The sequence below is a fragment of the Podarcis bocagei genome (genome assembly GCF_964188305.1).
Source record: "Podarcis bocagei genome assembly, chromosome: 4".
In the NCBI taxonomy this organism is placed as follows: Eukaryota; Metazoa; Chordata; class Lepidosauria; order Squamata; family Lacertidae; genus Podarcis; species Podarcis bocagei.
In genome coordinates this window covers 23,235,404-23,251,460 of record NC_138128.1, presented here as the reverse complement: position 1 = coordinate 23,251,460, position 16,057 = coordinate 23,235,404, and the positions used below count along the sequence as shown (strand labels likewise).

The 16,057-nt window shown below is 42.8% G+C and overlaps 1 protein-coding gene across 1 annotated transcript in view; it reads left to right on the top strand.

Annotated features, from left to right (window-relative positions):
• Positions 1–2,287: 2,287 nt before the first annotated feature.
• The window catches only part of KCNAB1 (potassium voltage-gated channel subfamily A regulatory beta subunit 1), a 217,664-nt gene continuing 203,894 nt past the window's right edge, over positions 2,288–16,057 (top strand). Inside the window, exon 1 of the mRNA XM_081190502.1 lies at positions 2,288–2,544. Coding sequence (XP_081046628.1) covers positions 2,303–2,544 — 242 coding nt within the window. The 5' untranslated portion in view covers positions 2,288–2,302. The remainder of the gene's footprint in view (positions 2,545–16,057) is intronic.

Here is a 16,057-nt window from a genome sequence, read left to right as displayed (position 1 = left end):
TCCAGCCCAGCTCCCCAAAGTGACAGATCTATGAACATGTCCTAAATAAGAAAGAACAGGAGAGTGAAGGTGTGTCGCTAAATTATAGACTTGAAAACTGTCAGTGTGTCCAAGATTGGTATGTTCCTGCTCAATGTGCAAGCTGGAATATCAGACTGACTGCTGCAATTTTGGATCTGTCCAACTGGCAGATAGTACAACAATATCTATCAGGTTTCCAAAGCAGATGTTAAAAGCAAGTTTTGACCTTATGTATTATAACCAGGAACTGGAGATAAGACCTTGGTGAAACATTTCAACAACTGGCATTGGCAAGGTCATCGAAATCCCACAGGTTATTGGTCAACCACTGCTTGCAAAGCAGGAATAAGTCTCTCCGTTGCACGGAAATATAATCTTCTCCAAAGCATGTTCTCTTTGCAGATCAATCTTGACTGATCTGCTTTTGAAAGATTTAGAGATTAGTTGAGGCCATGAATCATCATCAGATGAGTTGATTATCTAATGACATTCTGTTTGATGGATTACTGACGGAAAGAAAGACCGGGTTAGGAATGGCCTGGCTATTACAATACAGCTCCCCAGAGCCATAAATGCCCAAGGCAAGGTTATTCTAGCTTCTGTGGATGTTTATACCAGAGAGGAGGATATTCTTCTCAAGGGTCTGATGCTGTGCCTCAGCTTATTGGGCGGCGGCGGCGGAATAGTCAATACACAAGAGGTGTACCAGAGGCTACTTTCGGGAGGACCGATAGAACATCTCACTCAACGGCATTGATAGAACCTGGGAAAGTTTTTAAGGCTGTGAAATAAATATCATCAATAGCTATTTGTACCATCTGGAAACAACTGGGTCCACTGTAGTTTCAACAAGCTTTGTTGAGAAAGTTCTTGCCTTTAGTGTTGGTTCATAAACCTATGCTTGGTTGTCCCTGTATTGCTTTTAAATTGATTTTATCTGCTTTAAATGATACGTCTGTACATCACCTTGGGGCATATATGTGGAAGGTGTTTCACAAATAATAGCCCCACCCACCTGGGAGTAAGCCCCATTTAATTCAGTTGGACTTATTTCTGAGTAGGTGTGATTAGAGGTGCACTGCTGATTTCACCATTTCTTTGGAGGGAGGGGTAGCCTTGCTGAAGAGGTGATCAAATTAACTTTTCTTTCTTTCTTTCTTTTTAAAAAAAGAATATATGTCCTGCAGCAATGGAGCCCTAGCCTTCAAAGGCCTAGGTCGGTAATAAGGAAAGTTCACAAAATGTTGAGGCTATTTGAACAGTCTTGCCCTCTGGTGATATAGAGGGGAATGTTTAGCTACTACAAAGACATTCTTGCAATAGAAAAGGGTTAGAAATGGAGATTGATAAGAATGTGAAGTGAACTCATCACTAATGACATCACAGGCACCAATTCCAAGCCATGACATAGCAAGCTCACAACCACATCTCAGAATAGATTGGCAGGTGAGGGGTGAACTATTTTCAGCAAGAAAACATTCCAAGTTCAGCACTGGGGAAACTATCACGTTCTACAAGGTATGAACTACCTTAAGGAAAAATACATTTAGTTTCTTTGCAACAAAGAAATAACAACTATATTATTATTATTATTATTATTATTATTATTATTATTATTATTATTATTATTATTATTGGATATTTGGGAATGACACAATCAATCTTGACATTAAATAAACTCTGTGGGAGCCTGGAACTGAGGGCTGAATCCCAAACAAACATATTTTTCTTTATCTAAATATAATTGCATGAGAAACAGAGTTGGCATTCTATTCCCATGGCAGTTCCCAGCTCCCTTTGACCATTTGTGACCATGTGGTTCATTTTATGCATCCATTAAAATGAGATGGTAAGCAGAACCTACTGGGGGACTGGATGGAAAATATGGTGCAGTATTTTCTAGGGATCTAGTGGGCAAACAGCATTTTCTGAAAACAGAAGCATAATGGCAAGAGGTTCTTAGAGAAGCCTGTGGACAGAAGAGGAGGAGGGGAGGAGGAGGAGTTTGGACTTGATATCCCACCTTTCCCTCCCCTTAAGGAGTCTCAAAGCGGCTAACAATCTCCTTTCCCTTCCTCCCCCACAACAAACACTCTGTGAGGTGAGTGGGGCTGAGAGACTTCAGAGAAGTGTGACTGGCCCAAGGTCACCCAGCAGCTGCATGTGGAGGAGTGGGGAAGCGAACCCGGTTCACCAGATCACGAGTCCACTGCTCTTAACCACTACACCTCACTGGCATCTGAGCGGTGTGGGGTTTAGCTCTTGGCTTTTACAGTAGAAGATGAATCTGTACAAGCCAGTGTGTACTGATATCCCACCCCCAAAAAGAGGTGTGCAGAAGTCTAGTGAAACACCTTTGAAGGATACAAGGCAAAAAATGGTTCCTAACGTCTGCCTTCCAGTAAGATGCTGGCCTGGAGAACTAAGGAGCCCAGCAGAACAAAAGTCACTGGAGAAGTTTTTGCTTATGCATGGACTGTTGATACAGCAAACTGTCAAAGCTGCCACAGGGATGCTATACAGGTACCTGCATTCACTGACAGATGATGAGTGTGCTTTTAATTTAGTGAGATGACTGCACTTGGACTTCTGCCAGATCCGTGATCAGTCCTGTCTTCGTCTGCTTATACTTACATTGGGGTTGTTCTGCAGTGCTTTCATCTGAGCTTGTAGCACATTTTAGGAGTTGGTTGCTTTTAACCCATCCTGCTTATTCTCAGACTTTAAGGCATTATAGTTGCCTCCTCCCTGCAGTTCTCTGTTTGGCTGAATGTGGTACTTCTTCCAACCTTTTCCTCAATTGAGAAGACTGTTGGAACAAATGGGATGCTATTTGGAAACTATAGCTTTTTTTGGGGGGGGGGAGAGTCTGGTAGAGGTCCGTGTTGCCTCCTTAAATCATTTTTATTTTACAGTCACTTAAGCTGCAACTCTAACCTCAGTTACCTAAGTGATGCCCATTGGATTCAATGGGACTTACTGCTGAGCAGACATGGTTAGGATTGTGCTGTTAGCCAGCGTCTGTCCTCCTCTGAATAGAAATATATATTTTGTTCTGGGTATAAGCTTTCATGTGCATGCACACTTCTTCAGACACACTGAAACAGAAGTCACCAGACCCTTATATGTAGTGGGAGGGTGGGGTGGGGTTTTCCCTCAGGTTTACCATACCCATTCAGTCAATCACCCATTTCCTACTACCCTTCTGAGAAAAACCCCACCCCACCCTTCCACTATATGTCCAACCTTTCGGAAGTTTGTCCTGAGTGTGTTCCTGAAAATAAAACATACCTCTCTCATAAATGAAGGAGGCATGACAACTGCACCATGTTCATAAGCTGTAACAAATCTTGCAAGTCTTTTATTAAGCAATTTCATGTTTAGGTATGCTTTTAACACCTTGGAGAATGGAACAAACCTGGGAAAACCTTGGAGGATCTCTGCAAGTTTCTGCCTGCTGAGTACTTCCACCATTTAACCATGAAAGCAAGCTTTAAAGAAGTAGAATATAAACAAAAGTTTGTGCGTAGGGTGTAGGGTAATGAACAAAATCTAGCTAAGAAGAGGAATAAGCTGCAGTATTAGCATTCTACTATTCAACAATAAGCTGAATTAGCAGGATTTGTTAACATTGCACGAGAGGAAGAAAAGCTAATCATTGTATAAATAAACCAGCTTATGAGAATTTGATGAGTGTCCCTTATTAACAATTCATTGTTTTCCATACTAAATTAAACAGCATGAAATAATGAATGGATTTGCTTTCAACCTGAACTTAAGTGAGTTAAGCATTCTCTCTTAGTGTGAAAATCTCAAAAACAGATGTGGCAGGCGAACAATTGCGCACAATTGAAAGGTACCTTCCAAGTCAGCAGGAGCTGAACACAGAATGTTCACTTACGTTTCAAATCAATACGAAAGGGAAGTGTATATATTGAAGTAGCAAAAGCAACTCCTTCCCCCAAAATCCATTTGTGGACTTCCGAAAGAGCTTGTTACCCGCTGCTTAACTTCTGCACCCAGGGTGTGGATTCAAAGAAGCAGAAGTAGTAGTCATTGTCCACTAAGGTTTAAACACTTCCCAAATCTCTTTTATGTTTTGCTCCCAAAACACAGCTGAACAAATATCAGGTTGGTGCTGATGGGCTTCTTTAGCATTGCCTCCCTCTGTTAAACGCACAGATGGTGTGAGCATTCTATATGGCACAGTAGGTTTCTCTGAGCATTGGCAACAGGTTCAGGCACAATAGCTAGTCCAGAAAACTGACAAGATTGATTTTTCAGTTTCTATACCATGCTGTGTTATTCGAGTCTATTCTGTCTCCAGGTTGCTTGGAGCACCACCTGGCATGGAGATCTAAGAACATGGGAATATGGTTTATACTGAGTCAGACCACTGATCCACAAGATCAGTATTGTCTGCCATGGATGGCAAGCAGATCTCAAGGATTTCTGACAAGGGCCTCTCCCAGAAGGGACTGATCCTGGGACCTTTTGCATGAAAAGCAGATGCTCTACCAATGAGTTAGCGCTGTTCTCATAGCCTGACATAGCCTTCCTGATACTGTCTCTTGTTTCTCTGGATGAACAAGAGAGGAATATGTGAGTTGTGTCCAGAAACTAGCCTGCTGCGCTCTAACAGTTATTTATTCATTGAATTTATACCCTGCACCATCCTCCAAAGGAGCCCAGGTTGGTAAATATGTCAATAATGAAACAATACAATTGCAACTTCTAAATAAGAGCCCTAAAAGTAATCACTAATAATTTTGCAGTGACCAGGGACAGAACTTTCAATCATCAAATGCCTGGGTAAACTGGACTGTTTCAATTTCTCCTAAAATGTAATAGCGAGGGAGCCTTATGCACCTAACTAGGGAGTGAATTCCACAAATGAGGGGCCGCCACTGAGAAGGCCCTGTCCTGGCTCACCTCCCCAATGGTGGCACCACCAGCAGAGCTTCCTATGCTGATCATAAGGCCCAAGATGCTTGGTATTAGGAAGGGCACTATTTTAGATTGCTTGGGTCCCAAATCTTATAGGGTGACATTTTTATTTGTTGCTCCACCCACTTTTGCCTCTGGCCCCTCCCACCACTGGCATGTGGCCTTGGAAGGTTGCCCAGAAGAGAATGTTTCCCTCAGGTGGAAAAAGCTCCCCCATTTATATGCTTAATTACTCTCTTAACACTAGTAATAGTCCCACAGTAGAACCTTCCCTATACATTTGCTACTAATGTTTTCTTGGGATTTTTCATACCAGTTCTGTTGGCTGAAAATTGCTCAGCCAGAGCCTATTAATTTTAAGCCTCTTAGATGTTTTAAAATGCAGTTTCAAAACTGACCATCTCCCTGACTTCCCACAAGAAAACAGCACCAGAATGCATTCATGTGGTTGCTTTAGTCTCTTGACTAATTAGACTAATTTTTTAAAAGGTTAGGCCCGCCCTGGTCAGCTAGCAGCTTTGCATGACGAACAGACTCTACTGTAATGTGTAATTGTTTATTAAAGCAATAATTTCACAGGCACTCACATAATGGCCAAAACATATGGCATTGAAGTAATTATCCCTTTCCCCTTTTCATAAAAAGCGAGAGACATGTAAAAGCCACGGAACAATCCATGAGCTAGATATGTATGCCAAAGGCACATATCCCTTTGATTCAAAGGGTGGAGGATGTAACTGTAGGGAATGTGCAGTGGTACCTCGGGTTAAAAACTTAATTCGTTCTGGAGGTCCGTTCTTAACCTGAAACTGTTCTTAACCTGAGGTACCACTTTAACTAATGGGGCCTCCCGCTGCCACTGCACGATTTCTGTTCTCATCCTGAAGCAAAGTTCTTAACCCGAGGTACTATTTCTGGGTTAGTGGAGTCTGTAACCTGAAGCGTCTGTAACCCGAGGTAACACTGTATAGGTATCATTGTGATAGTTCCTATGAAATTTTTAAAAAAGGAAATAACAAGTGATCTTAAAAGCAGCTGAATCTCTCCTCCACTCATTTAGTTTTTAAGAACAGTTTATTAAGATTCTACATACCAAAGAAAAACAAGCAAAGAAAAAATAAAAACCTGGAACATTTGGTTACAGCAAACTAAGAGCAAAACAAGCGGATCTTGATTCCTCTCTCCTTACATAAAAATCTCTCCTCCTCTCTCTTCTTCCATCCATTGAACCATGTCCAGGGATTTTCGAACAGCAGGTGATTGGAGATGGGTTGAGGCAGAGCTGGTGAGCTCTGTCATGCTTGCTTGGCAGGAACAAGATACTGCTTGAGGTCCAATTCATGCATAGAAGTCAACAGCACAGTAGCTGCCTGAACAGAAAACAGCAGAGAGGCTGCCCTGCTTGGGAAGCTGTTTGTGGACAGTACTTTTTTGCTCCTTTCATGCTAGTTCTCTCTCTCGGAAAATCATTGCAAATTCATTGGGAGCTGATTGTGTGAACAACTGCAATCTGAAGTGGTGATAACATTTTCAAGTGGCTTCCATACTACTGAGATTACACTACCTGTAAAAAGACAATTGCCCCAATTTGTTTTCTATCTGTCTTTTGTAGGCATAGTGCTTTTCACTTCCTGAAAGCGTCTCTGGGCTCCTCCAGATGAGCTGTTTATTGAGTATTCATCCCAATTTACTTACACAAAAACTATGCAGAGGTTAGAGTGTGCATTTGGTCTATACTGAGCATTTATCCTGATTTGTTTGTGGGAAGGTTATATGACAACTGTTTGTTGTTGTTGTTTAATCGTTTAGTCATGTCTGACTCTTCGTGACCCCATGGACCAGAGTACGCCAGGCACTTCTGTCTTCCACTACCTCCCGCAGTTTGGTCAAACTCATGCTGGTAGCTTTGAGAACACTATCCAACCATCTCGTCCTCTGTCGTCCCCTTCTCCTTGTGCCCTCCATCTTTCCCAGCATCAGGGTCTTTTCCAGGGAGTCTTCTCTTCTCATGAGGTGGCCAAAGTATTGGAGCCTCAGCTTCACGATCTGTCCTTCCAGTGAGCACTCAGGGCTGATTTCCCTAAGAATGGATAGGTTTGATCTTCTTGCAGTCCATGGGACTCTCAAGAGTCTCCTCCAGCACCATAATTCAAAAGTATCAATTCTTCTGCGATCAGCCTTCTTTATGGTCCAGGAAAATAATAGCTTTAACTATACGGACCTTTGTAATCCACTTTATTTTTATTTTTTTTATAAAATTTTTATTAGTTTTACAGAATTTTTAGAAAACAAACAAACACTTAAAAAGACAAACATACACGTATAATTTCATGACATATTTTCATAAGCCTCTTTTCTGGGACTTCCCCATACCTCCCCTTTCTGCATCCCAATGTCCAAAATTTTATAGCAACTCCCAATTGTTACTTTCCAACCTCTGTCATCTTAGTCCTCTCTGTATTCTGATCTTATATCTCTGTATCCCTTTGTTTCTAAAAACCACAACACTTTAACATTCATTAAGTTTATAATAGTCCTTAAGATAACTTTTAAATTTTCTCCATTCTTCTTCCACCGTCTCTTTTCGTTGGTCACGGATTCTGCCTGTCATCTCGGCCAGTGTCATATAGTCCATCACTTTCATCTGCCATTCTTCCAGAGTAGGTAGATCTTGTGTCTTCCAATACTTTGCGATAAGTATTCTTGCTGCTGTTGTAGCATACATAAAGAAAGTTCTATCCTTCTTTGGCACCAATTGGCCGACAATGCCCAAGAGAAAGGCCTCTGGTTTTTTAGGAAAAGTACACTTGAGTACCTTTTTCATTTCATTATAGATCATTTCCCAGAAAACCTTAATCTTCGGGCACGTCCACCAAAGGTGATAGAAGGTACCTTCAGTCTCTTTACATTTCCAACATTTGTTATCGGGCAGATAGTAAATTTTTGCCAGCTTGACTGGGGTTATGTACCACCTATAAACCATTTTCATAATGTTTTCCTTTAAGGCATTACATGCCGTAAATTTGATACCGGTGTTCCATAACCATTCCCAGTCAGCTGACATAATGTTATGACCAACATCTTGTGCCCACTTAATCATAGCCGATTTAACTATTTCGTCCTGTGTATTCCACTTCAGCAACAAGTTATACATTCTGGATAAATTCTTAGTATTGGGTTCTAACAATTCAGTTTCTAGTTTTGATTTTTCCACCTGGAAGCCAATTTTCCTGTCCTGTTTGAAAAACTCCATTATTTGGTGATATTGAAACCAATTTTGTACTTTATGTTTCAATTTCTCATGACTCCTTTGTAATCCACTTTAATTGCACAAACCTGTGTTTGAATCTGTCCTCCAAAAGTCTGGAGGCAGTGTCAGTAGTTTGGCTGTTGTTACTATCCTAGAAACTGTCCTGTCTACTTGTCTTCCTTCATCAACCATTTTGGGTTAGAATGCAGTACCCCAGGGGTGAGTACACACTAGTGAGCTCTCATACCGTCTTATGCATGCAACGTTCACAAAAGTGAAAAGCATTTCCGATCAGCAAAACCAAAAAAAAGTGAAGAAATGCCTTTGTAAGAGAGGCAGGGAACTCAAATTGGTTTGAAACAGAAAAGAGAATTTTTCATTCACTGTACTTTTGAAACTGCAAAACATAAAAGCAGTGTTCCTGTGTGCTTCAATATTTGCTGGCAGAGAGATTGGGGAACTGCAATAATGTGTTTTTCTCCAGCCCACCTGCCCTATGAGGTATTATGCCAAGGAAACAGGCACCATAAGGAAGAATGAAAAAAAAAATAAAGTAAATAAATGCTGTTTTTGATCAGGTGTACCTTTATGCTGTATTGGGTTTTTTCCCATAGTTTAGATTCATTTTAGGAAGCAATGGGTGTAAAGATGACTAATTCTCAGTTATGGGTGTAAATGGGAAATTGTGTAAAGGACAGGGGTGGAGGAGAGATTAGATTCAGTTTGCATTTAAATATGAACTTGCCTAATTTGCACTTTTGTGGAAAAAGATGCAAACTGCAATGCAGTAAACCTTAAAAACTAGCTCTTCTCCAAATTTTTCAATGCACTTCTCTGGTATCTCTCTCTGGCTCATGGAGTACCACACCCTTCACTGGCCATGCTTTGCACCCTCCTTGAGTGTTTCTGATTGGCTGAAATGCGTCCTCAATCTCTGTTCATGTTTGTTGCTTGCCTGGGTGAAAGATGGAGAAGGATGGCGTGTTTGTGTGTGTGTAGAAACTAGCCTACTGCACAAAGGTAACATTGACATTCATTGCTGTTCACTTTTGCCTGTGGCCCTGACTACCACTGACCAGTGCCCCCTGGAAGATTGCCCAGAACTGCATGTGGTCCTCAGGCTGGAAAAGATTCCCTACTGCTGTGTTGTTCTGTGGCTTTTACATGTTCATTAAACTCTCTGGTTAGACCTGCAGGAAGAGGAGGAGCTCTTTGGCCACCTGGTTACCAGCTTAGATGTGATGATGGCTAAAACCAATGTGTTTAAACAGGCTTCCTCAACCTCGGCCCTCCTGTTTTTGGCGTACAACTCCCATGATCCCTAGCTAGCAGGACCAGTGGTCAGGGATGCTGGGAATTGTAGTCTCAAACATCTGGAGGGCCGGGGTTGAGGAAGCCTGTGTTTAAATCAGGCTCTGCCCCATTCACGGTGAAAGCAGAAGCCTAAGTTCAGCTGTGGGGACCGTGCAGGTAATCCTCTGGCAAGTTATCCCACATAGTCCATTACCTCCATTACCAAAGCTAGTTTTGCTTCTCCTCTAGCTGAACTCTTAAAACCAAAGTGAGCTAATTGAAGTGCCTGGAGCAATGCTGTGGGAAGGAAGCTGCAGGAGGGCAAAGGAACCCCCCCCCCCTCTCTCTCTCTCTCTCTCTGTGTGTGTGTGTGTGTGTGAGAGAGAGAGAGAGAGAGAGAGAGAGCCCTTAGCAACTAAGCACTGCTTGGTCTCTCTCCTCTGCATGGTAATTGGTAATTGACTCATTTCCCCTATCCTTTTGGACCTTTACAGAGCAGAAATTCTCTGAGCACTTTAGCCCTTGGAATTTGAAATGCTACCTTTTGCATGCCTCACGTGGGCGCCGATTCAGTCAAATCTGGCCTTGCAAATCTCCTAGCAGTGGCTGGAGTGAATTTAGAAAAGATATTGACGAACGCTTTAGTGTTTTCAGCTAGCAGGAATCACAGTTAAGGTATCACTTCAAACAGACTTGGTCATAAGTCCCTGGATGTCTGCTGTCTTTCCCTCCTCAGAATTGACTTGTTTCAGTTTAAATTGGTTCACTAGCAAAGAGAATGAAACGAAGGCTGCTGCTAGGCAGGGGACCTTGAACACTGTTGAGGCAATGCTTTCCTGCCATCAGCTAAAAGCGGAATGAGATCGGTGGCTCCAGCCAACACTAAATATAACACAGTGCTTGCCATCAGGATCTGGTCCTGAGGCCAAGAGACTTCAATAATGTTTACCCAGAAGTAAGTGATGATCAGCAGAAGTTCCCACAACATTAATTAGATGTTTCTGCCATTAATTGATTCCTGTTCAGCTTAGCCGCAACATTAATAATTATTGAGTGCTACATTATCACATCCTGCCAACCTCGCAGTTTGAAAGCACGTCAAAGTGCAAGTAGATAAATAGGTACTGCTCCGGCAGGAAGGGAAACGGCGTTTCCGTGCGCTGCTCTGGTTCGCCAGAAGCGGCTTAGTCATGCTGGCCACATGACCTGGAAGCTGTACACCGGCTCCCTCAGCCAGTAAAGTGAGATGAGTGCCACAACCCCAGAGTCGGCCATGACTGGACCTAATGGTCAGGGGTCCCTTTACCTTTTACATTATCACATAATTAGTTAGTTCCTGTTCCTTGTACTATGGTACCTCGGGTTAAGAACTTAATTCATTCTGGAGGTCCATTCTTAACTGAAACTGTTCTTAACCTGAGGTACCACCTTAGCTAATGGGGCCTCCCGCCTCCACCGCGCGATTTCTGTTCTCATCCTGAAACAAAGTTCTTAACCCGAAGTACTATTTCTGGGTTAGCGGAGTCTGTAAGCTGAAGCGTCTGTAACCCGAGGTACCACTGTATACAGACGTGTGTTAGAGAGAAAACATTCCTGGAATCTTCTCTGTGTTTTTTGTTTTCATCTACTGAGAAATAGAAGTCTTCGGCTATTAAAAAAAAAAAAAAACAGTTACTAACTCCCATGAGAACAAGAACTGATTTATCAAGAGGCAATTAATTAGTAATTCATCAACAATACTGGGGCTGCACAAAACAGAAAGAATTAGAGGTGAAGAAAATTATTTTTTTCATAGAAGGATGGGTTTAATTAAAGGCGTGGTAACCCCCAAGAGCCTCAATAGCATTTTGCCAGTCCACATTGGACAGAGTGGTGCTGTGACTGTGCTTTAAGATAACAAAAAATGTCATTAATCATTTCCGGGGGGGGGGGAGTGGGAGGACAACACAGAAAATTCGAGAATGCAATGGGCTAGCAGTGATGTGGTCTGGTTCCCCCGTAAAAAGTGCATGAGCAACAGATGGCATTTCTAGAGTAAACATCTAATTTGGAAGCAGCTAATATTTTGAAATAGAGCTTTGGAATGTTTTGGCCTAAACAGCCGTTGTAACTGGAGCAAATTTGACCTTAGCCAGATACTTAGACTTCAGAATTGTAGCTTCTGTACATGTGTGTGTATGTGTGTGTGTGTGTGTGGGGGGTGTACAGACAAACATATGTACAGCAAGAAGTCTGGGTCCAATGGATAATTTATGTTGTGTGATCTGGGACTCACAGAATTCCTTTGTTGATATAACTAAGACTTATGTGATAGAGGGCTTTTAGGAAATGAAATATGATGTTTTGTATGCAGGCCAACATTAACGTGGCAGAGCCAAGTGATCTTTAAATGAAAAGAGCTGGGAGGTTTAAGGAGGCTGAGGCAGTTTTCTATGTGCTGCAGCTTTTATGTGTTGCCTCTCGGTTGTGATTTTAGTGTGTTATTGCCTTACTATAATGTTATTGTTTTATTGATTGCATGAGCACCACTGAGAATTTAATTTCATATGTTGTAAATGTCCTTCTATATCCCTTTGGGGCTGAAAAAGCTACCAAGACAGCTTTTATTAAAGTTTATTGGTAGGACATCAATTTTAGTATGAGTTAAATAGTAAAGCAATACTAATCAGTGACTAGTCTGGCTTTCCTGGTGGAATTGAGTTACAGAAACTCTGAGAAAACTGCAGGGGGAAAAGTATTCAGCACTTGCTGAAACCCAGCCCAGAACATTATAGAAGTAGACCTTTCAGAGATCAACAGCTGCTGTTGATACTAGCATCTAAAGGTCTTTAATTCATGTTGATGGCAGCTGGAGATCTGTTTCATATACAAGTCTTCTCCCAACCTGGCAATAATCTCTGTAACAGCCTGTGCACACATTTCAGAAACCATATATTGGTGATTTTGACCCCCCAGAATGGAGCAACCCTGTTGCTATACACTTCGATTCTGGAGAACCACAGCCTGTTCCCAGTCTTCTTCCACCGACTCTTCCCAGACTTTTCCCAGTCTTCTTCCACCGACTCTTCTCCCTGGTCTCGGATCTTGCCAGTCTTTCCCGCCAATTCTATCTAGTCCATCAACTTCATCTGCCATTATCCAACACTTCTGTGATTCCAGTAGACAACCATTCTCTCAGCCAGCAAAGAGCAAATGATTCACAACAAAGTTTAGGGGTCTGGCAGGGCAGGTCCACCTCCTTCTTTAGCATCTGTCAATATCTTAAGTTTTACTCGAGGCTTCCTACCCTGCCAAACAACTCCAAAAACATCCCTCTGCCACCTCCTGATACAATCCATCCCATCCAAAACTTGCACTATTTGAAACAAAAGCAACATCCCCGGCATCACAGCAACCCTCATCCCCACCACAACGACTCGGCCCAACAATAGCAACTTCAGATTTGTCCATATTTCCCAATCCCCTTCTCTTCAATCCAACGTCCTTCACAGTTACCCTTAAATAAATTCACATTTTTGGCGGTCATACTGGCCCCCAAAAGCCTCTCTTTCTCAACCGATGTTAGTCCAGTCTCCTCCTGAAGCTCTGTCAGGCTTTCCTTTCCCAATTCAGGTAGGGCTCTGGTCCTCAAATTCTTCTGTTTTCCTTTAAGTTCCATCATAACAGATGTCACATCGAATTGCCTTTGAATGGAGGGGGCTCTTTCACACTCCAGTTGTATTGTTTTACATTCAGCAGCAAGGGTTTTCTCCCTGACTTCATCCGCAGTTTGCCGTGTCGACGTAAATTCCTGTATCGATCTCTGAATGGTTTCTGTGTTGGTGTTCACCTTTTGTCCCAGATTGTTTATTTTCCTGTGAAGCTGTTCCAACGAATCACTTATTTTCACTAAAGCGACCACTAAGGCCTCTTCTGTTGACATTTCACCTGTTTTTTTTCCTTTCCATTTACCATAACACTTGAGAAATTCAAGGTCAATCTCAGAGTCTCACAGTTCTTATCTTGCAGCTGGAAGTCCCCCTAGCCCAGCTCTTATAAAGTAACCAATTTCAGAGATTTCCACTAGAGGGAAAAAATGTCCCCTTTAAACACAATTCATACAATCCAAAGTTAATTTCAGATTTCAGTTACTTTTTACTCCTTTTTAGAACCATAGAAACAATGTATTTCTCTTCCTTTGCTAGCTGTCAAGGAACGTTCTAAGTGCTGTCAATGAACATTCCAAAATGTCAGTCCTACTGACAGCCCGTTTCCAGGGTCAGAGCGGCTTTATTTTAACTCTCTTCACTCTCTCCTGCAGGCATACTCAGTCCACAACTCCCCCCTTCTCCTGCCTCCAAGGGGGGTTTTGTGCTCTTTACCAACGGAAATTTAGGCTTTTACAAAAGGCTTTCCAAGACTTCAGCCTACAGCCTCCTTGCCTCAGTCTGTTTACAAGTAGGGAAGGCGGACTTCCTGTTTTGAACCTCCCCGTTTCGATGCCAAATTAAACTTTTAAAATCCGATTCTCCCGTCTCAACTCTACTCACGGGTAATTACTTTGGAGTCAAATTGTCCACAGGAAAAAGTCAGTGCACTCCGGCAACAGCTATGCGGCTTCGCTCCATGGAAGAAGCAGACGATTCGAAGCACCGCGCCGCTCACCCCACGTCGCTCCGGATCCCCGAAACCGGGTTTCCCCGTGAGTAGGGGAGGCGCAAATGGTGCCCTCCGAATCCCACGTTCACAGGCTTCTCCTGCCTGTGATTTTTATGGGTCTCCGCCTTCGCCGCAGCGGTACAGACCCAAATTCCCATGGGGCAAGTTCCTCCCGATCAGAGGAACTCCGCCATTGCCGGAGGCACCAACCCGGAAGTCCCTAAAGCAAGAACTTCTAGATGTACATGTTAGACACATCAGCAATGCATGGCCTCATCCTAGAGAATAGTACCAGCACCACTGCAGTTCAGCAAAGGAAGCCCCTCTGAGCATTCCACCCTCAAAGCCCTGCATTTTCCACCTTAAAAACAGCATCATTTTAACCAGAGCAGCTCATAAAGGTGGAAGCCAAAACGTTTTGCTGCAAGAATTTAACACCTCTGTTTTGTTAGTCACTGTACTGAATATATGGTTTGGGTGATTAACTGCATCTTACCAGGATCAAGAACAAATTTGTCTGAAATGCTGTTTGATAATTTCATTTCTCTCTCTGCTCTAACTTCCTCCTGGTATGCCCCGCAGAGGAGCTTAAGGTACACAAATGACAACATTTTGGAGGTCCCAGGTCGCAAGGTGGTCAGATTGGTCTCAACTAGGGCCAGGGCCTTTTCAGTACTGGCCCCGACTTGGTGGAACACTCTGTAACAAGAGACTAGGGCCCTGAGGGACTTGACATCTTTCCGTAGGGCCTGCAGGACAGAGCTGTTCCCCCTGGCCTTTGGTTTGGACTCAGTCTGACCCTTATATTTCCCTCCCCTATGGTTTTGATCTATGGGCTACTTTTAAAATGAGGCTGCATTTTAAATGGCATTTTAACCTGTATTTTAAATTGGTGTGTCCCCCCATTATGTTTTTACTATAATTTTACTCGTGTTAGCCATCCTGAGCCCAGCTCTGGCCGGGGAGGGCAGGGTATAAATAAAATTTATTATTATTAAGCATTTATTTTACTGTAGAAACTAGGGCTGGGCGATATATTGATATATTGTCCCAAACTGGTTTGAAGTCCACATTGTGATATCAGTTTCATAATTTTTGACCTAGCAATACAGTGTGCTATGCAAAAATCACAATGTGTGGAAGTTGTGAAGTCAACCAAAGCTTCATTCAGTTCCTGCAGCCCCTGTTAACTCTGCTGGCTCAGCTCTCCCCTGCCTCCTGCAGGGGCTGGCGAATCACAAGATTAGGTGCCGGCAAAAATCACGATGCAGGAAAAACCATGAAGCCATTGCCTCGACATAGCACCATCTTTATTTCAGATATCGTGATATATCGGTATAGTGCAATGTTTACCTGGTGATATACTGCGATGTTGGAAACCAGATATCGCCCAGTCCTAGTAGGAACATTGGAAGCTGCCTTATACCAAGTCAGACCAATGGTCCTTCTAGCTCAGTTGCCTGTTCCTGCCTTAAGCTCTTCAGGATTTCAGACAGGAGCTTTCCAAGCTCTACCTAGAGATTGAACCTCGGTTCATTCTAGGTTCAACCTAAGTGCATACAAACCACAGTGCACACTGTTATCAAGCTATGGCCCTCCCCTTGGCTGTACATGTTGGGGAAGTGTGGTTTGCGTCAGTTTCTTGATTGGTGTATTCTCAGTACGGAATAAATGTTTGTGCCACACTTCACAAGTGATGATATGCACAGGTTTCCTAACGTGGAAATTACCTCTCAATAGGGAAAAATGTCATGCAGAGAGCAAGCCTGTGTCAGGAACTGGGCAGAGGAGAAATGGTGTAGACCGCCTCCCCAGCCTGAACCTTCCAGAGAAGGAGAAGATAGTTCAGAATTACAACAGGGGTTTGAGGGGGATCACAGCTCAGAGGCAGATGAGGGGGAAAGCTGG